Source organism: Balaenoptera acutorostrata, chromosome 11, assembly GCF_949987535.1.
Source record: "Balaenoptera acutorostrata chromosome 11, mBalAcu1.1, whole genome shotgun sequence".
Lineage (NCBI taxonomy): Eukaryota > Metazoa > Chordata > Mammalia > Artiodactyla > Balaenopteridae > Balaenoptera > Balaenoptera acutorostrata.
Window position 1 is genome coordinate 64,525,903 of NC_080074.1, and position 25,984 is coordinate 64,551,886.

At 40.2% G+C, this 25,984-nt stretch overlaps 1 protein-coding gene across 4 annotated transcripts in view; it reads right to left on the bottom strand.

The window, feature by feature from the left end:
* Positions 1–25,984, bottom strand: part of DIP2B (disco interacting protein 2 homolog B) — a 246,157-nt gene that overhangs the window by 17,978 nt on the left and 202,195 nt on the right. For all 4 annotated transcript variants that reach the window (XM_057556293.1, XM_007179351.2, XM_057556292.1 and 1 more), the window contains 10 exons: positions 25,502–25,641; positions 24,715–24,851; positions 21,433–21,513; positions 18,159–18,286; positions 16,302–16,416; positions 11,921–12,122; positions 5,967–6,076; positions 5,749–5,829; positions 2,150–2,273; positions 455–576 (listed from right to left, as the gene is read on the bottom strand). In XM_057556293.1, the coding sequence (XP_057412276.1) occupies positions 455–576; positions 2,150–2,273; positions 5,749–5,829; positions 5,967–6,076; positions 11,921–12,122; positions 16,302–16,416; positions 18,159–18,286; positions 21,433–21,513; positions 24,715–24,851; positions 25,502–25,641 (1,240 nt within the window). The remainder of the gene's footprint in view (positions 1–454; positions 577–2,149; positions 2,274–5,748; positions 5,830–5,966; positions 6,077–11,920; positions 12,123–16,301; positions 16,417–18,158; positions 18,287–21,432; positions 21,514–24,714; positions 24,852–25,501; positions 25,642–25,984) is intronic.

The following is a 25,984-nucleotide window of genomic DNA, read 5'->3' on the forward strand; positions in this document are numbered from 1 at the left end:
ATGCTTAGAGTAAGATTTATCTTACTTTCTTACTATAGTATACTTTAATACTATACCAAGTAAATTTATAAGACTAACCCCCCAAAAAGTGACCTGACACTGGGAGAATTCAGTTTGGCATTTAAAATTACCTTGGTTACTGTGCAGAAAAAATATTAGGACTTCTTTAAGAAGAGGGAAAAAAATAAGTTTCATGGAGAAATACTAATGACAGCTTCACTTCCTTAATGTTCATGATAAAAACACAATCCTGTATCTCACCAAAAACTGCTTTCCCACATTCCTTCACTGGAAAATGCTGGTCACTTTGATCAGATAAAGGAAAAGGAGGTAGTTTGCAGGAGACAGGTTTGACTTCCTGACTCAATTAGACTGGAAAATGAGTAAGGATCCTTAGTTGTCTGACTCTGGGTTTTATGAGATGAGGACAAGGCAAGCTATACCCGGTACTTACATCAACAATCATGCGGACGGTGGGCAATGTGGCTGTGAGGTTCTGAGCATGAGGAGGTCGGACGGTCACAGGTATGCACCCGGCATACAGGCAGCCATAGAACGCAGTGATTAACTCGATGCCTGTAAGACATAGCCACTTAGCTGCCTGGTTTGTCACCGAGAAAGCAAAAGCCAGAGCTTCCAAAACCAATTTATTTATTTATTCCAAAACCAGTTTATTAAATCATGTGCCAGATGGGTTCATTAGACCGTAATTTAACAGAGACATTATCAGAAGACATTTTTTAAATTTAGAAGAAACTGAAGGTAAAGAAGGATGCATAAAAACAACTTTAAAAAAATATATAGAGAAGTGAAGAATAAATAACGAGAAAGGAGGTCAGAAGTAAACTCTTGAAAGATACCTGATGAAGGTATTTTGACATCATTACTTGATATTACTTAGGAGGAATAACTGCAAAAATTAGGGCTGCTCCACTTGGAAAATAAAAGAATGGGAAAAGGAGAGATGAGGAACACCTGAGTTTTCTTTCACTCTTTAGAAGGTCACTATGTGAACAGCAATTGGACCCCTGAGATGTCACTCCCCCAGTGGGTGCAGGTTTTAGGGAGGCAAAGCATCACTTGATACGAAGCCTCTGCAATGTGAGGACTCGCAGGGCGGTCTCCTTGGGAAGTGCTGTGGTCCATCACCATGATTAACTGGTAGATGGAAGACAATCTCCCAGGAACAAGGTTGGAGGAATTCCTTTACCAGATGACCTTTTAAGAAATCTTAGTATCAATGTAAATAAAAGAGCAAAGTGAGAATCACAGTAAAATGAAGTGAAAGGGATAAAAGACCACAGAAGGCTGGAGGTATGAGTTAGGTGGCAGAAGACTAAAGAAAGGGACAACTGAAATATTTCACCTAAAATTTTGAATATTTACACCAAACTCATCAAGTAATTCTGAGTCCCTCTTTTTTTTTTTCTTTAATTTTATTTTTGGCTGCACTGGGTCTTCGTTGCTGCGCATGGGCTTTCTCTAGTTGTGGCAAGCGGGGGCTACTCTTCGTAGCAGTCCACGGGTTCTAGGCATGCGGGCTTCAGTAGTTGTGGCACTCGGGCTCAGTAGTTGTGGTGCACAGGCTTAGTTGCTCCACGGCATGTGGGATCTTCCCGGACCAGGGATTGAACCCGTGTCCCCTGCACTGGCAGGCGGATTCCCATCCACTGCACCACCAGGGAAGTCCCTGAGTCCCTCTTGACGTAAAGAGGTTGCTGAATTAGAGCGTGGAAGATGAACGCAGTAATAATCGAGGGACAGTAAGCACCAATTACGATGTGGAGAATGTGAAGTCAGAGTTCACACACAACATGCTTTTGAAAACTGGGTGAAACAGTCCCGTTCCTGAGCACTCCTAGAAATAAGGGTCTCTTTTGAGCATTTCCAAAAGTCAAGAAGTTGTCATTCACTCATTCAATATTTACCATAGTGCCAGGCACTGAGCTAGACAGTGGAAATACAAGAGTAAATACAACAGACTCGGTCCTGGCAGAGCCCTCACACCGCACAACTCTGAGGGGAGAGGCCTGTTCCCATGGCATGAGCCTGTGCCTACAGCCCACGTGGTCATGTACAGCAGCTCCTGTCCTCTTAGAGTCTGTAGTCTAGCAATGGAGCTTGTCTAGTCTACCAATCCAGCACTTACCAGGTGGATAGAGTAACACAACGTTGTCTCCTGCATTTAGATGTCCCTTGTCACCAAGAATTGCTGCAATCTTCTCTGCTCGCTTATGAAGCTGAAGGCAGCTGGCCGTGCACACCGTAGTTCCCTGTTAATAGAAGAAAGTATAAGCAGGTTGACGCTCAGTAAGGAAAACAGTAACAAACAGAGCCAATTTGACATTATATGGAAGGCTTGTGCCTTGCTAGATTATCTGTAGCAAGTTATCAAGTTCAGTGAAAATTCCCCAAGCACCAAAACACATGTGTGGTATTCCTTTTCTTTCTCAATGTTTGAAGGTACTTAGGGACTAACAACATTAACTTAAATCAAACGTATGTATTTACAGTCTCTCTTATTTAAGGTAGCTTTAAAAATACATAGCAATTTTATATTTAAATGAAGAAATAAGAGAAGAGGGGAGAATAAAAGAAATGAAAGCAGGATGAGGGCAGGAGTGAGGTCAGGACGCTGGCTATGTGGTCAAGTACACTTGCGTAAAACACGAGTTTGGCTGTGAGTATTCTAACAGCAGAGATGTAAACAAAAACACAACCAGTGAATTAACAAAGGTTAGCAGATTAGAAGATGGCCAATTATTCCTGGTCCTGAGAATAATTTCTCCTGAGGGTCTTCATAAATATCCTTATTGTCCAATTCAAGTTTCACCGAGCTGGGCTTTTTGAACCCCCTGTGCCTTTGTAAAATACAACACACGAGTGTGAAAGTGCATAAGATATGAATGTGTAGCTTAATAAAAAATTATAAAACAAGCATCTGTGTAAGAACCAGCCTGATGTGAAAAAGACCACTGCCAGCAGCTTAAAAGCACCCCCATGGGTGCCTTCTCCTTCCCTCCATAGGGGACCACTATTGTGACTTTTTTTTTTTTTTAAATAGTAATCTTTTATTTATTTATTTATTTTTATATTTTTTATTTTTGGCTGTGTTGGGTCTTCGTTTCTGTGTGAGGGCTTCCTCTAGTTGCGGCAAGCGGGGGCCACTCTTCATCGCGGTGCGCGGGCCTCTCACTGTCGCGGCCTCTCGTTGCGGAGCATAGGCTCCAGACACGCAGGCTCAGTAGTTGTGGCTCACGGGCCTAGTTGCTCCGCGGCATGTGGGATCTTCCCAGACCAGGGCTTGAACCCGTGTCCCCTGCATTAGCAGGCGGATTCTCAACCACTGCGCCACCAGGGAAGCCCAACTATTGTGACTTTTTAATGTTAGTGGCTAATTTCTTTTTCTTTATATTTTTACCACCTATGAAATAGTTGATTTTCATAGAGTTGTGCTGTACATATATATTTTTGTGATTTGCTTCTTTCTCTCAACATTCTATTAAGCGTCATCTAGCCTCTCGTGCTTAGGTGTATAGTTCATTTGCTTTTGTTGCTGCACAGTATTTAACTGCATGAACATACCACAATTTATTCATCCATTCTACTGCTGATGGACAATTCATTCTAATACATATATCCTGGTGCATAAATATATGAGTTTTGGTCAGGTATAGCCCTAGAAATGGAATTGCTGGGTCATTGGGTGTGCCTACCTTCAACTTTACCAGATAAAACCAAACTGTTATTTGTCTATATCGTGCCAATACCACACTGTTTTAATTATTGTAACTTAACTTTAAAAAACTCATGATAAAAACAAGTTTACTGACCTGTTTCTTTTAAAAATAACTTAAATTTCATTAATATAAAGTAGTACAAGTTCAATATAGAAAATTTGGAAAATATAGATTAGTAAATATGAGATGTAACCACTATTAACTTTTGCTGGATATTTTCCTGGTTTTTAACAAATGAGTATGTATTATAGATAAATTCACATGCAACATTAAAAAAAAAAAAAGGTATCATACTATATTATGCCAGAGGCTGTATAGTGCATTGGCTAAGAATGTGGGCTCTGAAGCTAGTGTGGGTTCAAATGAAGGAGCTAACTTCCTAGTCCTACCACTTAGGGCCCTGCGACCTCAGGCAAGTGATTTTATGTCTCTATGCCTCCGTTCCCCTAACCTTAAAATGAACTATGAAATGGAAAGCACCCAGGACAGGGTCTTCAGTAAGTACTCAATTATTATTAAAGTTTTATATCCTACTTCCACATTATGACTATTTTCTGGGTCATCAACTACTCTATAACATTATTTTCAATGACTGCATAGTATTTCATGTTTATATGCCATAATTTATTAGGCAATTGTCTATTGTTGGACATTAAGGTTATAACACTAAAATGAATATTCCTTTGGCTAAAATCAGGGTTAAATTCATAAGGCCATTTCTTACAATAGCTCTCTTTTTGGTCCTTGGTACGGCAGTAAACTAAACTTCAGTAAGAAGCATTTTCTGGGCATAAGAGAACAATGTTGTATGGTTCCTAAGCTTTCTGGTGGCCTGGGCTAATCCAAGGTAAAATGTTAGAATATGCAGAAGAATAGATGGACTACATGTCCTTTAGTCATCCATATATATTATTTCTCTAACCAAGAAGCAAATTTCAACTTACGTTTACTAACAAATAGATCTGAAGTATGATTTGACAGGGCCATAAGTTTAACTGTAGCCAAGCTTGGGAGTGGAGTGGGGAACAAGCTGGATTGACATCTTCTTACTGAAATTGAAGGACCCTAATCAATCCATGGGCTTGAAGAGAAGCCCACTTCATGCAGAGGTGGAGCAAGGAAGTCCCAAAGTTTTCTACCATAGAGCAATGGTTCTTAAGATTTTAACTGACTTTTCACTAAGATGCACAGCATATTCCTCTCAGGTTCTATCACTGCATAAATTCTCAAAGCTGTGTATGTGTGGGGTGTGTGTGCGTGTGTGTGTATGAGAGAGAGAGAGTGAGAGAGAGAGAGAGAGAGACTATCAGAATCTAGGACCTGGGGCAGAAGGGGGCCATCTGGGTAAGTCCCCTAAGGGACTCCAATAGGCCCTCCAGTCTTCCCCCTGCTGGTGACAAATACTGTTCTATGCTGTGGTCACAGTACTTTCAACTTCGGACTCAGCCATTAAAACAAACAAATCTCAACAGACTCCCATGGAATGCATAACTTAAAAAATACAATATTCTGGCGAACCATCCATTAGAAAGCAATAGTTAAACATACTCTTGAATAATTTTCAATTTGCTTTTTATGTTAGCAATAAATCATTTAAGTATGTACTAGAAACAACTGGTTTTTAAAATGTTGATCTAAAGTCATTTTATTTCTGGTGGAAATCAAAGAATTAAAAGTCAAACTGGGTTAAAAATTACATTGACACAATGCATTCTGTCTATCTGTAGATTATGTAATTACATGGTTGTCCTACGGTCTCTATCAGAACTGAATAAAGACAACTTGATTGTGACAAAAAAGAGACAGTATTGAATAACACTCCAGGAGGTCTCATTTCAACCTTGAAATAACTGCACAATTTATCCTCATATATCAAAACAAGGAGAAAGCAACAACTCCTTCCTCTGAGTTGGTAATAGAACTTTTCTGATGAAAGAAAGAGATCAAGAGTGCCTAAGATACTCTCACAATAGCCAGCTGATTAGACATACAATTGCATTTTTAATACCTTGGCATTTAACAGCATGAAGAGTACGTGGTCAGGAGTTGCCTGGGCTCGCCACTGTAAAATCTCCGCCAGAAATTGGTGCTGAAGTCATAAAGCAGAAAAAAGAATCATGGTCAGCAACTTTTAAAAAGCTGGACAATGCATCTGCCATCTGTTACCTGAAGCGTAGGTTCTGTCCTTGACTTGTTTGTAAATATCAACACTTCTGGAACACTTACCTTCTTCACTAAATCATTCTCTTCAATTTGCCCAAGATCCCTTCCTGCAGCTTGTGCTATGCGTTTTCCTGCAACCAGATTCCCAACCATCACAGAAGCAGGGCCTACACCTGTAAGTAAAAGCAAAAATCAGCTCTCTGGAGATGGCGATTCAAGCTACATACCACACCCGCGCCACCCCCAAGCATTTCCAGACTGACCAAAGCTGGTTCAAACGTTCATTCAACCAATACTGACTGCACCCTTCTAGGCGCTGGGACAAAGTAGCAAACAAGACATACAGCTTGTATTCTAACGGGGAAAGGCAACCAGTAAACAGATATACAGATAATGTCAGGTAGCAGGAAGTGCTGGAAAAAAAGAAAATAGGACCACAGGAGAGACATGGATTGGGGGGTGGAGGGACTGTGCATAGAGGGAAGTTTTCACTCCGAGGAGGTGACAGTTGGTTGCACTGGTTCCTACTGATACATTTCATCTGCTCCAATCATGGATAAAATCCTAACAGGGGGCTTAACAGTAATAAATATCTGGTCTGAAAAGAAATCTGCCATCTATGAGGACTGAGAATGAGTTCTTCAGGAAAATCAGAAGGGCTTTATTTTAAGTGAGCAACGAAATCCAGACTGTAAGACATTCTACAAGACAACTGGCCTGGATTCTTCAAAAAGGTCCGTGTCTTAAAGACACAACAGATTTGGAAGCTTTCAAGTTAAAGGACATGACAGCCAAAAGCAATGTGTGACTTTAGATACTGGATTAAAAAAAAAAATCAGCTACTATAATAAACAAGTGGAGAAATATGAACATAGACTGTGTGTTATTAAATGACAGCATTATATTAATGTTAACTTTCTTAATAGGATAATGGCATTGTGGCTGATTAGGAAAATTTTAGGAGAATGTTTTTGTTCTCTAGAGATACACTGCTGAAATATTTGGGGGCGAAGTGTCATGATGTCTGCAATTTCCTTTCAAAGAGTTCAGTTAAAAAAAAAGTTAACAATTGCTAAATCTAGGGGAAGGTATATGGGTGTTCATTACAGTATTCTTTCAACTTTTCCAGAGGTTTGCCACTTGGGGAAAAAAAAAGTGAAAACTCTCCCTTTCTCAAGATAAAAAAGGAAAACTCTCCCTTTCTCAATAATGCTAGGGCTTTGTATGCCTTTCCTGATGGTCACTTAGATTAGACTCCAACATATGAAACTAAGAAGATGGCTAAAACATAAAATTTATTGCCAGCTGAGTTTTGAATAATGCTGATGCTATGCTTCGATTAATATTAAATAACATTTATTGCCAAAATCTGTTGATTATGAATGTACTGAAATAGCTGGAACAAAATCACTTAAATCATGGAATCACTTTTAAATATGTGGGGAAGTTGGGTAAAGAGTATAAGGCAATTCTTTTACTATTTGGCAACTTTTTTGTAAGTGAAATTACTTCAAAATGAAAAGTTAAAGAAAAATTTTAAACTAAAAAAAACACACCCTAAGGGTAAAGTACTCCAATACTCTGCTAAACAGTTTTCATCTACAAAGTGTATGTCCACTGAAATTTTAAGTATTGTGTGGCCAAAAGGTTCGTTTGGTTTTTTCCGTAAGATGGCTCTAGTAGTGCTTACCTGTCTTTAACTTCATTCGAAACAATTTTGTTAGACTGTATTATGACAGCTGTCATATCAGTGTGCATTTAAAAAAAAACTTATCAAAATTGGTGAATTTTTGTGTAGCCATTTTAATATTGAAGATAGAAGGAAAAAAAGCAACATTTTCGGCGTATAATGCTTTATTATTTCAAAAAAGGTAAAAACGCAACTGAAACGCATAAAAAGATTTGTTCAGTGTATGGAGAAGGTGCTGTGACTGATCGAATATGTCAAAAGTGGTTTGCAAAGCTTAGTGCTGGAGATTTCTCGCTGGATCATGCTCCACAGTTGAGTAAACCAGTTGAAGTTGACAGCGATCAAATCGAGTCATTAATTGAGAACAATCAACATTATACCACTTGGGAGAGAGCTGACATACTCAAAATATCCAAATCAAGCGCTGAAAATCATTTGCACCAGCTTGGTTATGTTAATTGCTTTGATGTTTGCGTTCCACATAAGTTAAGCAAAAAAAACCTTCTTGACCGTATTTCTGCACGTGATTCTCTACTGAAATGTCATGAAAACGTTCCGTTTTTAAAACAAATTGTGACAGGAGATGAAAAGTGGATACTGTACAATAATGTGGAACAGAAGAGATCGTGGGGCAAGCGAAATGAACCACCACCAACCACACTACAGGCTAGTCTTCATCCAAAGGTGATGTTGTGTATATGGTGGGAGTGGAAGGGAGTCCTCTATTATGAGCTCCTTCTGGAAAACCAAATGACTAATTCCAACAAGTACTGCTTCCAATTTGACCAGGTGAAAGCAGCACTCGACGAAAAGTGGAATTAGTCAGAAAACGCATCATCTTCCATCAGGCTAAGGCAAGAACACATGTTTCTTTGATGACCAGGCAAAAACTGTTACAGCTTGGCTGGGAGGTTCTGATTCACCCGCCGTATTCACCAGACATTGCACCTTCAGATTTCCATTTATTTCGGTCTTAACAAAATTCTCTTAATGGAAAAAATTTCAATTCCCTGGAAGACTGTAAAAGGCACCTGGAATTGTTCTTTGCTCAAAAAGAAAAAGGTTTGGGAAGATGGAATTATGAAGTTGCCCGAAAAATGGCAGAAGGTAGTGGAACAAAATGGTGAATATGCTGTTCAATAAAGTTCTTGGTGAAAATGAAAAATGTCTTTTATTTTTACTTAAAAACTGAAGGAACTTTTTGGCCAATCCAATACAATATGCAAAATTCTTTCCCAAGAGACTGCATAATACGTTAACAGATATATTATGTTGCAGACAGCCTTTTTTATATAGGCAGGACTCAGAGTATATATGACTGTAAGTTGCCCATTCCTGGACTCACACTGTAAAGTTAATAAAGGCGTGACATTTTAAAAAGTGAATTTTTCAGAGTAATTTAAAATGACAAAAATAATTCAGCAGTAATTTCCTGAGGTCCTTCTGTGTGCATTTCTTGAAACTATGAGTCAAAGAGTGAAAAATTACTGAAAGCAATAACATCTAGGAGGCTAATTGCTGATACTGTGCTGTACCCGTAATATGTCTTCTTATTTTCTCCACAAAATTCTGTAAATTTCCAGTGGCAAAGACTGCTAGTCATCGACCCCTATTCTCCTCTTTTTCCTTAAAAACACAATCCCCAATTTTTAGCTGGGCAAATGCCTGGAATAAAGACTATATTCTTTAGTGTGGGAGAATAATAGGTAAGAGTAAGTAATATGTGCGATTTCTAGAAGATATGTTTAAAGGCGAAGGGTATTCCCTTGTCTTTTTCTCCCACCTGCTAGCTGGAATGTAGAACTGATGGCTGGAGGTCAGGAGCTTAAATGAACCCTGAGGCAGTATGCTAAGGCTGGCTGTGGCAGATTGTTTTATTTTCTTACAAGTCTTCCTTGCTGTGATTACATGAGAGGAGTATATACCTCTCTGCTCCACTGACTTTGGGCATGGTCTGACTTGTTTTGGACAATGAAATGTTAGGAAACATGAAGCAAACAGAAGCTTTAAGTGTGCTTGTATGGTTTGGCTTGCTTCTTGCTTTTGCCATCTGCCTTGAGGAAAATATGGCACAGGTAGCTGCTGGTCTCATGATGAGGAGACACATGGAACAGGTCTGAACCCAACCTACAGCCTGGAGCCAAGCCAAGGCCAGCTGATCCCAGCCAGGTTCAGCAGATCTACATTCCATGAGTGAAAAATAAATGCTTCTTACTTTAAACCACTGAGTTTTAGGATTATTTGTTATGCAGCACATCTATAACAATAGTTAACTGATAACAATGCCAGCGCAATAAGATGGGAAGCTGGACCAACAGTGACTGAGGGTTCCTAGCCAGTTCCATCCTAGCCTTGGACTGCCTAGCTCTGGATTCCTTTCACTTGAGAAAGAAAAAACTTGTCTCTTGTTTAAGCAGCCGTTATGTTCTTCTGAAACGTGCAGCCAAAACCAGTCCTAACACATTCCCATTCTTTACACGATAGCTTAACAGACATCTCAATGAGATTTTTGTTACTGCGCTACCTTAACACAGTTTCTATCTTCCTTTTCCTCTCCTTTCCTTTTTTACCTCACTCCCAACCATCTCCACGCTCCTGTATTCTTCTTAAACCCCAACCTCTCATGCTATCCCCACATCATGTCTGCTCCACCTATGCCATAATTTTCAAGCTGCTTTGGTCTGACCCATACGCATTCCACTAGGATCTTAGCAGACCATCACAACAGACAGCAAAAACACAGAACCCAAACCTAATGCTTTCATCAGACAGGTGGATGCTATGCCTATGAGGACTTAGGAACAAACCTTTTATACAGGTTTCATCATTTAGTAAAACTGGGTGAAATCTGGCTAGCAAAAGCAATGTTTTAAGCAACTACTATGTCTCTGAGTTGCATCCTTTAAGCATCTACTGAAATGAAAGCTTTGTTAAAGGAATTCTAGATTAAATGCTATTTAAAATAGGATTTTACTCATATGACGAATGTAGGACTTCAGTATAACAGAATACGAGATGGAGAAGGATTTGTATGTTTTACATATCCATCAGATACTTAGGCAGGAAATATGAAGATACTTCTTTTTATATATTTCTTGATTAGTACAGACTTGATTCTAACTGCCCCTTTAGAATATTAGCCTCCATAAACTCTCACTTCCACTAGCAGAAACTGATAAATATCATATATACTTTAGCTCTATACACACTGTTACTAAGATAAGGTTACTTGGCGAGTTGACAATAACATCTATATAACCAAATGTGATATGATCTTCGGCCACCAGATCACTGAAGTAAAAACTACTGCAAAGCAGTAACATTGTAATATTCTAATAAAAATATCCTAGAGAGTCAGAGGCTTACCTTTTATTATTGTACATCATATTTACCTTTCAGCAAAAGCGTTCTTAATGGAAATATAATTAAATGCCATACTTTCCTTTGCCTTCCTAATCTTCCCACTATGTGTATGTGTGTGTGAGTGTATGTGGTAGCAGTGGGAGCTGTAAAGGCCAGGTTTTGGCTCTCATGTGTTTCCAGGCATACAAGAAACTGGGAGGCTCTCATTAACTTCTCAATTAAAATGAAAAAGCATCAATAAAACTTAATGACTTCATGTTGGACTGAATAGATATTTTAACATGACTGACCATCAATCAATTACTCCTGCCTTTAGTCTCCTACTCATTAGCCCTACAACCTAGGTTTGTTCAGAAATTAGGCAAAATGGTGAAATTGACTATTTGGTTTTTTCCTTGTTTCATATGGCAATTCACATACTTCTATTTGCATCTTGAATTCATAGGAATATGGCAAATGCAAAACATGCTATTTATCTCACCTCTGTCACTAACCAGCTATAGGACTTTGGGCACAATTCTTAACTTTTCTGAACTTTACTTTCCACAGCTGAGGGCAAAGCTCTAGGATCATATCTGTAAAATGTATAGCTAATATTTGGCTTTTAGTAAGCCTCAATAACTAATAACTAACTAGCTATTCTTATTATCAGAACCTTCCCTTACAGGACTTGCTTTATTCTACCTCCACCAGTGGGATTCTGATCACCTTGACCCCACACCTTACATCCAGGGAAAATGGAGGCACTCTACTGAGAATTACTCAGAAGACTGAGCCAACAGTAAACCTGGAAAAGCTATTTTACAAAATCTCAATCCTTTCTGCTTTTGGTCAGCTGATACTATTCTCATGTTACTTAATAATCTTTGTGAAGTCCAACTCTAGAGAAAAAAATCATGCTGAGAGAATTCAGCTTCTTCAAGTGACAGTTTTAATGTCATGTCTTCAAAGCCAGCATTCTTACCTGGTTGCTTTTGCCGGGGTTTTGGCAAATTGGTCACGCATGTATGTGGGCACATGAGGATATTACAAGGATGTAGCGATCCCTCCAGAAAGAGCTGTTTCGTCTGAGATATGTGGATCCCTCCCAGTGGAGTTTTGGGCAGAGTATTGGCAGGCACCAGAGCAAGACAATAAACCCCCACTTGATGAATGCTATCGATTGCCTAGAAAAATACAAACAAAAAAAATACTCAGTGAGATTAATTTTACGACATTTGACATCCTCCTGACACAATGCATTATTCTACTCTAAGAGTTTTTCGTGTTTTATTTTATTTTATTTTTGGCTGCTTGGGTCTTCATTGCTGTGCGTGGGCTTTCTCTAGTTGCAGCGAGTGGGGGTTACTCTTCGTTGCAGTGTGCGGGCTTCTCATTGTGGTGGCTTCTCTTGTTGCAGAGCAGGGGCTCTAGGCACGCGGGCTTCAGTAGTTGTGGCATGTGGGCTTTAGAGCACAGGCTCAGTAGTTGTGGCGCACAGGCTTAGTTGCTCCACGGCATGTGGGATCTTCCCAGACCAGGGCTCGAACCCATGTCCCTTGCATTAGCAGGCAGATTCTTAACCACTGCGCCACCAGGGAAGCCCTAGAGATTTTCTTTCTCTCTCCATTCTAGGTCTAGAATCTGGTAGATTATTAGGATCCCATACATCTAAAGGTACCTAATCCTTCCAGTGATGGTAGAGTGGTGAAGTATTGGCCAACCCAGTACAATCTAAATGGACAGAGGTGGATACTGATTTGCAAGCCTCAGTATGTTCTCTCTTGATTGATAATGCCCAAAACCTAGAAATTTGTTTCAGTTCTTTTAATATTTTAGCTGTCCAACATAGCTCAATTAAACAGAGGCAAAGTATTTTTATTTTTAAATTTTTAAAAATTTTTAAAGTTTATTTATTTATTTTTTATAAATTTATTTAATTTTGGCTGCACTGGGTCTTCGCTGCTGCGTGTGGGCTTTCTCTAGTTGCAGCGAGCGGGGGCTACTCTTCGTTGCGGTGCACGGGCTTCTCATTGCAGTGGCTTGTTGCGGAGCATGGGCTCTAGGCGCGCAAGCTTCAGTAATTGTGGCACGCAGGCTCAGTAGTTGTGGCTTGTGGGTTCTAGAGTGCAGGCTTCAGTAGTTGTGGCACACGGGCTTAGCTGCTCCGCGGCATGTCGGATCTTCTCGGACCAGGGCTCGAACCCGTGTCCCCTGCATTGGCAGGCGGATTCTTAACCACTGCGCCACCAGGGAAGTCCCAGTATTTTTATTATGAACAAAACAGAAGCTCTGTAAGTAAGCCCTTGCTTAAGTGGTTCACCAGGTTACTAGGCATCCCCTCTGCAAAACATCCAGGTGAGGCCCACCACACACCGAGTCCTGGAGGCCAACAGCTCCCTCAGTGCACCCCTGTTCCCAGCCACACACCTGTGTGCTCACTGTCAGCTGTGCCTGCTTCTATACCTTTTACAGCTGCTGTTCTTGTTATTGTGCTCATATAATTAACTATCATAGCCACTGATAAAATATGAATGCAAAATAGGAAGCGTTATGCTTTTGAAAGACTCATTAGAGGTGAACTCCTACTGTTGATAGGAATGGGCAAGTTAATTCTAAAAGGTAAGTTTCTTTTCAAATACTCACATTCCAGTCTAACTTAAAGGAAATGAAACCAGAAACCAAAGACAATGCTTTTGGATGTAGTTTATGGAAGTAAGCTGACCTGGAACTCAAACTGGTATAACTCACACTCACACGCCTCTGCATCAAATGAAGGCACACTTGTTATGTTTTGTGTTAAAATTTAATACTTGAAGAATTTCTCATTGTTATGGTTTTCTGCTTCAATCACCTTTGAAAACTAACTGACCAACTATCAATACCATTTCTAAACATGCCAGTTGAGAGGGTTCTTTTGTACTACCCACAAATCTTACTGAAAAGGAGATCCAGCCTGAGAAGACGAATGGACCAAGAGTCATAAAAAACAGAAAAGACCTTTTATTAAAATGACTTGAAAGGGCAGAGGAATAAACTTGAAAAGCATATTCTTCAGACTAATCCACTAACCAACAGAGAAAACTAGGAAATGGGAAGTCTGGAAGAGTTCCTAAGTCTTGGGTATCTTAGAATATACAGGAAGTTAGCAAATGCATCATGTGTAGCCTGGATTCCTCACTGAAAATACGCCACCTGGTAAGTCATCCACTGACGACGTTCCTTAGAAGGTGTTGAGTTGGGTGTTTAGTTTATATCATACACAGACCTGGAATTAAGCAACCTCTGGGCTCTAACCTACCAGAACATACGGAGTTCTTAATGTTCTACTATGGATCCAAGTACCCCAAGCAGAGAAGCTACATATAAGATAATGCCTTCTTGGGCTTCCCTGGTGGTGCAGTGGTTAAGAATCTGCCTGCCAATGCAAGGAACATGGGTTTGAGCCCTGGCCTGGGAAGATCCCACATGCTGCAGAGCAAATAAGCCCGTGTGCCATAACTACTGAGCCCGCGTGCCACAACTGCTGAAGACTGTGCGCCTGGAGCCCGTGCTTCTCAACAAAAGAAGCCACCACAATGAGAAGCCCGCGCACTGCAACGAAGAGTAGCCCCCGCTTGCCGCAACTAGAGAAAGCCTGCGTGCAGCAACGAAGACCCAACACAGCCAAAAATTAAAGAAACAAACAAATAAATTAATTAATTAAAAAAAAAAAAGATAATGCCTTCTTATTTCACACCCAAATCAGACCCCAAATGACTTTAACAAAAATTTGGATTAGTAAGTTAGCACTGCATTTAATTCCTATAGTTGCTTTCCAGGGAAAAATAACAAATAACCTGGGAAATCTGCTTCCTGTAACTGGAAAAAATACATAATTCACAAGATTCTATCACTATCCCCCAAAGTTCTTTCTGAATGAAATAAGCAGTGTGTGTGAAAGTATGAACAGTATAAAAAAATTCTCTTTGCAGGTCTGATTATTAACCGTCTTTCAGAGATCACCCAGTCCCACTTTCTTCACAGTTTTTTCTATCTAGTCTATCTTCAGTATTCTCTTTCCTTTCTCTGATTTTGCACTATAAACAGCCTATGCTATACCAACTGATAATTCAGAATCACAGACCCTGCAGATAGGAAGAATCTTAAAAGTCATCTAGTGCTATCACTCATCTCATGCTTACAACATTTCTACAACATTACTACTAACTGGCAGTAAATAAATCCAAATGCCCCAAGCAGACAAGTTACAGACATTGGGAACTATCCCAATACATATAAGTTGAATGGTAAGGACAGTCCATGCTTTCTCTGGACCATCCATTTATCCAACAAAATATTTACTGAGCCTACTCTGATGATGTGCTGGCATAGCTATCTGGTTCTGGACTAACAGGAACAAGGGAGAGTAACTCTTGGCTTTCATGGGTCTTCTATTATAGTGGATGTAGAAAACAATAAATATAAAGACACTTATATGCTGATAAATACTAAGCAGAAAATAGAGAAGAGTGAGGGGACAGAGAGTGAAAGGGAATGTTATTTAAGATAGAGCGGGCCTCCCTAAACTCCTTATTGGAGATATGCTTATGATTATTCTTTTTTATGTTAATAATAATCACCATCATCTTTTACTGAAGGTAGACACTAAATATTTCATTATCTAATTACCATCAATTAACCTTCCAATAGCTCTGTAATATAGATAATTTTATCCCCACTTTACAGATGAGAAAATAAACTCAGTGAGGTTAAGTAAGTTGCCTAAAGGCACTTATGTGGTAGGGAGTGGAGCTGGGATTCAAAGTATGATTCTAAATGAATACTAGGCTCTCTTCATCATTCTAGCCTGCTCCCCTAGAAACATTTCCCTTATACTGAGCCCAAATCTTTCTCCTTCCCTAGTGGTTTACTTCACCTAGATCTCTAACTCCACAGTAAAGCTCCTTCAAAGTAAGAACAGCAGCTCATATTGGATTCCTCACACTCTAGGCACCACTTGTAGCATGCAGTAAGACTGCAGCTGCTGACATGGGGACTGATTATGTCAAAGATGTGTTCCACATTTGGACAGTTAAAATGTTCATGGGTAGTTAACACTCAGGCACAAAAGAGTGAAAGAACTTGCTGGGGCAAGTCAAATTCAATTGTTTTTGGCAACCTGAGCAGAAAAATACTTTGTGGTACACAAGGAGGTGTGGTATTATCTGCTTTTGCTAACAGTAGCTAGAATATTTGAGTAGCTACTGGCAGGAAAAAAAACAAGGCAACATAACTGGTCCACTGAAGAAAATGCTTCAGCAGTGGCTTCTGCTGCCTTTGACAGCAAAGTCAACCTCCCCGACAGAGACCCCAGGTGCGCTCACCTGTAGCACACGGCTCATCCACTGGAAACTATCTTCCTCGGAAGCGTCAGGTCTTTGTTCCGCAACCACCACGATGCGCTCATCATAAAATACAGACACAGAAAACACAGCAATTCTAAGAGAGACAGATCAAACACATCAGGACTCCCTTCACAACCAGTCCTATTTGCTTTGCTCAGTTGGAATTACAGAGAGGAGACATCCCCACCGCACTGCCCAGGAAGGAGTAGTTTAGAAAAGAAAACGTCACAATCATTACCATCAAAACGAGGACTCAGAAAACGTGTACTAAGCACCACTGTCGTGAATATTGGGACGTAGCAATAAATAAGCCGAAGTCCCTGTCTTTGTGGAGCTTGCGTGTCAGAGACAGAACAAACAATATGAAATAATGTCACGTCGCGCTATACACCGGGGGACCGAGGCAGGGCGGGGGCGGAGCAGTGTGTGGGATGGGGTGGGGGGTGGGGGGCGGGCAGCGCCTCCCTGAGGAGCGGACATTGGAGCAGAGACCTGAATGAGGTGAGGACGCGAGCCGCGCGGAGATCTGGAGGAAGAGGTTTCCGGGCGGAAGGAACGGAAAGCGAAAAGGTTCTGAGGTAGGAACGAGCTTGGCAGGTTTGAGGAACAGCAAGAAGGCCAGTGTGCCTGGAGCAGGGTGGTGAAGCAGAGAGTGGTGGGGAGAGGTCAGACCCGCCCGGGTGGTCACGGAGGACCTGGAGGCGGGGGGAGGGGGATGCTCTGAGTGAGGTCTCGGCTCAAACGCCCCCCTGCTAGTGAGGCATTCCCAGACTCCCCGTATAACCCGCACGCGCCACCACCCCGTGTGTCCTTCCTGCATGGCACTCATCACCAGCTCCCGTAGTATCTGTCTCCCTATGTGGTTACCTGCTCTTCCCCCAGCGAGAACGTGAGTTCCCGCGGGCGGAGACGCGGCCTGTGCCGTTCACTGCCACACCCTGAGCCTCCAGAACAGTGGCACACAGCTGGCACCCAATGAACGCTTGCTGAATGAACGTATGAAGTAATGCGAAGGCACTGGAGGGCTGAGAACGCCAGCAAGCCTGACCACCTCCCTTCCTTCTTTCCTTTCATCCACACATACTTAATGAACACCTACTGCGTGCCAGGGGCTGTGCTGAGTGCTGGGGATGTGACTGTGACCAAAGACAGAAGGTCCAGTGCCCCATGGAGTTTACATCTCACAGGAAGCCACACCATTACAAAAAACTATACATTTCAGGAACTGGTTCTCTAGTGGTTTAATTTTTCTACTGTTTGAAAAACTAAGGGACACCAGGATTGCTTTAAAGACATATATCCATGACTGAAAACTACTGAACAGGACATCAATTACTCAAATATATGCCAAATATCTTTTCTTGAGTTAATAAGCAAAGAAAAAAGGATATCTAATTGACTTCATCCATGGAATTTGAAATTAGCACTTATGTACTATGTCAATCTCTACATTAAAATGGTAATAATTTAGCGTGAAGTAAGAGAACAATTCTTAGATGTAAACTCCTACAGAGTAGCATCTATCTCAATTAGACTGAATGGGGCGACTTCTGTATTGAAGGAATGTAGGAAGTTCAGTGTTTCAGAAATCTCCTCAGTCTTCAGGATTCAACAAACAGTAGTAATTAAAAACTGAAATACAGGATATGGTTACAGCCTCTCAATTACAGCCAAAGAACCAGACATTTTAAGATAAATAATCAAAGCCTGGTTTCTGCTACACTTAATCAGAAACAACCTAATCTAGAGCATCTACAGAATACCACTCAAATCACCCTATAAAGATATCTTTAGATCCCACCGGAAGTGCTAACCTTTGAACTCTGTACTACTCACCTTCCTCTATAAACAGTCTTTATTGATTCAACAGCCAATCCAGTAGCAACAATGTCATCAGCATTATGTCTTCGACCACTAACCATCAGTAACCCATCCATTTTTCCAACCACGAAAACCAAGCTGCCCTGAAAGGTAACAATGATTTACATAATTTAAATAGCAAAACAGACATTTTACTTCCTGCCTTGAAATAAATCTCATAAAAACTGTAGGAAAGAAAATATCGTATTTTATGGATTCTAAAAAAGTGTTTCCCGTGAGCCACAATTACTGAGCCTGCGCGTCTGGACCCTGTGCTCCCAACGAGAGGGCGCGATGGTGAGAGGCCCGCGCACCGCGATGAAGAGTGGCCCACGCTTGCCACAACTGGAGAAAGCCCTCACACAGAAACTAAGACCCAACACAGCCAAAAATAAATAAATAAATAAATTAAATTTTTTTTAAAAAAAAAGCAGAAATAAAAAAGTGTTTCACATCTCGACATCTCAGAATCAGTGGCATCTTACAATTAATGCGGTCTTAATAGTGTATAAGAAGGGAATCCATTCATATTTATCCTTTTTTAATTAATTAATTAATTTATTTATTTATTTATTTTTGACTGCACTGGGTCTTCATTGCTGTGCGCAGGCTTTTCTCTAGTTGCAGCGAGCGGGGGCTACTCTTCGTTGCAGTGTGCAGGCTTCTCATTGGGGTGGCTTCTCTTGTTGCGGAGCATGGGCTCTAGGCGTACGGGCTTCAGTAGTTGAGGCGCGCAGGCTCAGTAGTTGTGGCTCGCAGGCTCTAGAGCGCAGGCTCAGTAATTGTGGTTCACGGGCTTAGTTGCTCCGCGGGATGTTGGGATCTTCCCGGACCAGGGCTCAAACCCGTGTCTCCTGCACTGGCAGGCGGATTCTTAACCACTGCGCCACCAGGGAAGCCCCATATTCATTCTTAGGGAGGAATTTTATTTTATTTTTTTGCCACACTGCAAGGCATGTTGGGATCCTAGTTCCCCAACCAGGGATCGAACCTGTGCCCCTTGTAGTGGAAGTGTGGAGTCTTAACCACTGGACCACCAGGGAAGTCCCAGGGAGGAATTTTATAAGAAAGCAACTAGGATGCCAAATGAGCACAGTTCATTTTCCCAGCCATGATTATGTGTTAGTTCATTTTCTGTACTTATTCACGGGATGGATGCAGAGGGGAAAATTGTTAGACCATTTAACACTGGAATTAGGAAGAGAGTAAAACAGTTTTAATGTGAGAATGAATGTCTCAGATTTATAAGGGTAACGTTTCCATCCGGTAATATTAGAAATAAGTTAATAAAGAAAGGTCTAAGGAATTGTAGGAGCCTCTCCTTTCCAAAAAAAATAACCGAGCTGCAGGAAAGTCTGCTGTCAAAGTCTGCTGTCCTCAAAGCATCACTGTATAAATAATTCTATTATTTATTATTTCATATAATTTTTATCAATAATTTTCCCAGACCCATTTGCAATAAATTAACTTTTCCCATTCATTATAGAATTCCTAAATTTTTGGACCATTTACGTATATTGAATTATCTAGTAGTCATCTCCATTTGAATGTCACTAATTGATTTACTAAGCACAATGTAGTGCCATACACTGACTAGGCCGTACACTGACTAGGCTTTGTAAGTAAGACATAATCTCTAGTCTCAAGAAGCTACTGGCCCATCCTTCTGTCATCCCAGAAGACAGAAGGAAATCAGCCATTTTCAACACAGTCTGAAAAGTCCTACGGTGGAAGTGAATAAAGAGAACAAGACAGTCACTGCTAGTCCTCCAACATCTATTTTTCCATTTCTTTCACAGCAGTAGAATTTCTAGCTGGGCATGGCTGACCAAAATAAAGCCTGCATTTCAGCCTCCCTTGCAGCTATGTGTGGCCAGGTGACTAGTTCAGAACAACGAGATATAAGTAGAAGTGTTGCTCAGCAGCTTCAGGGAATTTCTCTTAAGAGATAGTAGGACTACACCCTTTCTTCTGTCCTGTTTCCTGGAATGCAGATGTGATGGCTGGAGCTCCATCTTGGACCTCAATAGTGGAGTGGAAGCTAAAAGCAGCCGGGTCTCTGAGAATTTCTTGGTGCTGAGTGAAGAAGTCAAGACAGTAGGTGTAGATGTCTCTTTCTAGAAGAGTGATTCTCTTAGAGGTATGTCCTCAACCCCACTGTCACCCATAAATGGTGGGGAAGAAATAAAATAAAATTAGAGGGCTTCCCTGGTGGCGCAGTGGTTGAGAATCTGCCTGCTAATGCAGGGGACACGGGTTCGAGCCCTGGTCTGGGAAGATCCCACATGCCACGGAGCATCTGGGCCCGTGAGCCACAACTACTGAGCCTGCGCGTCTGGAGCCTGTGCCCCGCAACGGGAGGGGCCGCGATAGTGAGAGGCCCGCGCACCGCGATGAAGAGCGGTCCATGCACCGCGATGAAGAGTGGCCCCCGCTTGCCGTAACTAGAGAAAGCCCTCGCAAGAACTGAAGACCCAACACAGCCAAAAATAAATAAATAAATAAATAAAGTAGCTATAAAAAAAAAATTAAAAAAAAAAAAAATAAAATAAAATAAAATTAGATCTTTTCTTATAGAACTTGAACTGTTATGAGGAGAAAAAAGAGAGGGTAAGGAGGTAATTAAGAGATGGAGGGAGGTATGTGGGCTCAACTATGATAATGAAGGTCTATTACTTACAAAATAAAATCCAAACTTCCCATTATGTCATGCAAAGCCCTTCATGCTCTGCCTCTCTGCCTTCCTCACCGGCTCATGAAACTAACTGTGAGCTCTTTGAGAACAGGTTTTGTAACCTAATTGTCTCTGTAAACCCAATGCCTGTAAATACCATCTGCTGATAAACGAATTGTTTTCATTCAGAGAATTTACTGTTACACCTGGTGTAGTACTGATAATCTGTATGAAAATGATTTGTACACTATTATGGTTTCCCTTTGCTATTGAAGGTAACTTTTTCAGCACTCTTCTAACTTACTGAAATATATTAATCAAATCAATGCAACATAGGAAGAAGAAGTGAAAAGAGTTTTGAAAATAAAAGATAATGTCTTAGTTTGAAGGAATAAAATGAATTTGGGTAACTGGAGCAATAAACATTACTCATTTTATGACATTTTTACAGGAACTGCTCTAAATATAAGTTAAGCGGCCCTGTAATACTCTTGGACTAAGAAGAATTTGTTCTGTGAACTAAAGTACAAATATTTGGATCAGATGCACCAAAACAAATATGAAAGTGTCACTTACTGGCCCTACAAACCCCAGTAATCCCGACCGGATGAACGGTACATCCCCAACAGGAGAGCCTGCGGAATTCAGTGGAATCACCTAAAAGACAGCAGAAAGTGAAAATGTTAGCTTAAAAAAAAAAAGTATTTGATTTTTAAAAAGTCTTAACAAAAAAAATAAAACAGTAATACATGCTTGTTGAAAACTAAAATTATAAAAAATAGTGAATCCAGTAATCCCACCTGCTTAAGACATTACAAACATTTATAATTTGTTGTTTACCTCTCCAGACTTTTTTAGATTCACATATTAACATACTAAGAATTTTTTTAAGGGATCATATTATATATACTATTTTGTAACTTGCTTTTTCACATATTATATGTTTCGTATAGTATATGTATTCTGGATAGCTTTACAAGTTGGTAATAGTCAATCTAGCTCTCTTTGTACAAGAGTTCTATAATATACTATCACATGGGGGAATGAGATAACATAGCCCTTGGAGTCAGATGTAAGTTCAATGTCTGTCTCTGCCACTTACTAGTAATGTGGGCCTTGGGAAGGTTCCTGCATTTCTCTAAACCTCAGTTTCTTTAGCCATAAAATGGAACTCTCAATGCCTATCACAGGCTTAGGGTAAAGATCAAGGGAATATAAATAGATTTGTAGATGCAAGCACAGTGCCTGGCCTAGAGTCGGTACTCAGGAAACCATCAGAATTAGCACTATTAGAATGTAACCAGTCTTTCTGGCTAGGTAGGTCATTCTAATTTTTCACTATTACGAACAGTGCTTTGCTGAATACTGCTGTACATATTTCTGTGCATTTGTACAAAAGGCATGAGTCTTTTCAATTTTAACAGGCTGTCCTATGAAATTATTATAGCAATTTACACTCCACCAATACCGTATTAGAATGTTTTTCCCATAATCTGGCTAATATTACATGTTATCAATTTTTCTAAACTTTGCCCATCTGGTAGGCAAAAAAAGAAATCCCACTGTTATTTTAGTTGCATTTCTTTATTGCTAACATGGATGAATTTCTTTTCCTTTGTCTACCGGCCATTTGTATTTCTTTTGTGAATAGACTGGTCATACCTCCTGTCTATTATTTCTATTTGATTGGATTTTTCCCTTTAATTTTTAAGACTTCTTTTTTTACACAGGGAACAACTATAACAAGAGCTAACATTTATAAAATGGCTATCATGTGCCAGGCACAGGTGTAAATATAGGTAATTCTCAAGAAAACCCTATGAAACAGAATTAATATTTTCATTTTACAGATGAGAAAGGCACAGAGTTTCATTTGCCTCATATCAAATAGCTAGTAAGAGATGACAATGGAAAATTAGCTCTTTGCATTCATATGTGTTGCAAAGTTTTTCTCACCAGAAGCTTTTTTTTTTTTTTTTTTCTGGCTGCACCACACGGCTTGTGAGATCTTAGTTCCCCAACCAAGGAATGAACCTGGGCCCTCAGCAATGAAAGCAAGGAGTCCTAACCACTGGACCGCTAGGGAATTCCCTACCAGTAGCTTATTTTTAAAATACACTTTTATTTTCTAAGCAGCTATTTTTAGATCTTTTGTTCTAGTGAGGTGTTAACCACATTGAAAAATTCTCTCAGGGTTTAAATATAAGAATCCAGAAAGAAAAATATTAGAAACTTTAATTTGCAAAACCAGTGCAACAGTTTTCTTCTCCTTTTTTGGTTAGTATTATTATTGTACTTCACTGTCATTAAATTTATCCTGCAGATTTCAAAATTTCTTCATCACTATGGACCTAGCAGCTTAGTAACAAATCTGAGAATTTTAGCTAGGCACTTGCCCTCCCAGGGGAGGCAACATAATAAAATATTATTAGTATCTTCAAACACTGCTTGAAGATCTTATTTATATAAGGAAAATGCAATGAAGAAAAACTCAGATATTGGAAACATATGTAGTCCAAGCACTTAAAAGTAAGAGAAATAAGGTGAGATTTAAATTAGTAAAATGTATGAAAACTCAGCAGAGATAATTAGTCACCTGTGAAAGTAAACCAAGAGAATGGCAGTAAACATGTGCTTTAAGAGTTTATGAATTGGTCACAACTTTTGAAGGTAGGCCAAGAATGTAGTAGTGATGGTGATGGTGATGGTGATGATGATGATGATGGTGGTGGTGGTAATAATAGACATTTAGTAATTTATATTATACCATTTTAGGCTGTATAAACATAGATGATGGAGCCTTTTTCAGCCACCACATCACACCACACATACAGATAACACTCTCCTGCCATTTACATCTATTATTACATAATTACATGCACTGACTTTCAAGTGGGATGGTAGACAGATGTGACCTGCCATATTGAGACTGAGAACCACTAGTCTAGGTTATAGAAAAGGAAAGCTCAAAGACTGAAAATTGGCAGTGGTCATATAAGCCCTGTCTAGTGTGAAGGGGACATGGCCCATAAACTGGAGTTCTCTTTTCCCTAAAAGGTACGTGGCAGGTTAATCCCAATTAGGAAATACAGACAATTAATTATGCCTGTTCTGATTTCCAGGCTCACCAGGCAAACTTTCATTACAATTTGGCTTCACAAGCAGAACTGCCTGAAGAAAAACGATGTGCTAGTTCCACTGAAATATGAGCTATTTGAGTTTTATGTATTTTCCTGATGTACCACAAGCATGGAGAATAGTGCCAGACATGCAGAAGGTGCTCAATAAATATTTCTCTCACTGAAAGACTGAATAACGGCAACAGTCTGCCCCCGTGACAAGCCAGGTTTTCATTTTTCATTAGGAAGCTGGCATTCTGGTTTACATCAGTCTTTACAAGCGTGGTTAACTCGCGTCTACTCTTGAGAGATGGATCCATTCTCACTGCACTCTCAGAATTAAATTTTGGGTCTTACAACGCTCAAACCATGGCACATTCACCAGGGTGAATTTCTGTGAGGCCTCCTACTCTTTATATATGTAAGAGATAAACAAGGGCACTTCCTGTGTGCCAGGTACTGGTCTAAGCACTCTATAAACATTAACTCATTTAGTTCTCACAACATTCCTATGGTAGATACTATCATTACTCACATTTTAAAAAGAAGGAAATTGGGGCACAGAGAGGTTAAGCAGCTCAACTAGCGCACGGCAGTCAGGGCTGGACCTCGGGCAGTCTAGCTCTGGAGCACACACTCCCAACAGCTACGCTGTGCTATTTCCCGTCAGCCAGCTCAGCTGCCCTAGTGACACTGACCTCATGCAGCACATTCCCCATGAAACTTTAACGTCACGTACCTCAAATGTATTTTTTGTCACACCAGCAAGCCCAAAGTACATCATGCCTCCTGTTCTGGAGCTGACACAGATTTCTCCAATTTCATCTGTTTTGCAGAGCTGGGGAGGTCCATCGGGCCTCACAATGCACATCGTCCCTAGTGTACAGAAAGCATAGTCAAGGGACAGTCTGGAAAACCTTCGAAAATACAGCCTCATCCTTGTGAACCCACGAAAGTTTTGCATTCACTGAGTGGCATTAAGTAAGAATACCAAACAGGAATGTTAAAAACAGACCTGACGCTACATAGGTATATCTGAAATTTCCATCTTTCATCCCTGATAATAAAGAATTTTTTAAATTCAGCAAATAAAACATACAATAGATGCAGACCGAAGCTTTTAAAGACAGTAACTTATTAAAAATGACTGCAAAGTCCAAAGAAACAGGTTAAATTAATTTACCCTTACACAGATCAAATTCAAACACGCAGGAAGCAATGTACTCTTAACTTTCTGCCAGCCCATCGTCTTGGCAATTACAGTGAAAACCGGACAACTTTAGTATCACTCAGTACTTAGCTTTCCATGTGAACAACTGTAACTGAAACATTCACAATTAAATCATCCAATTTCTGCTGGAAATAAGTATGATTACAATCACTTAACTCTTAGAGAGGCTTTGAGAAATTAAGCGACTTAGTACTAAATTTTGGATTCCTGGTTTTGGATCTCATATTTTATCAGGCTCCACTATCTCTAAAGACGAATCTTCATGAAACACCAAATGGTGCTCCTGAGAACTCACCCCCGGGCATTACATGTCCCACATCCTGAACCGTCAGTGCTGAATTTTTATCTTCAGTATTGACCCGTATTACTCCATAGCTCAATCCATTCATGGAGAGAATGGCTCTTCCCGGCAAAGGTGCCCCTGGAACTCCAGGCCTGAAAACAAAATAAACTCATGAAATTTGGCAAATTAAATGATACTAAGAGAAAAGTATGAACATGTAGGAAAGGTAATTTCCTCTGGCTACCACACACACAAAAATCCGCATTTTTCTCTACCCAAAACATGCCAAATTAATCAAATTTACATGTGCAAAACATGGTGAACTTTCATTCAGATGGAAAAAGTAAATTTTAATCAGTTGTTAAGAATATACTGGCTTGCAAGGGGGAGGGGGAGGGAGCGGGATGGACTGGGAGTTTGGGGTTGGTAGATGCAAACTATTACATTTAGAATGGATAAACAAGGTTCTACTGTATAAAAAAAAAAGAAGGTATG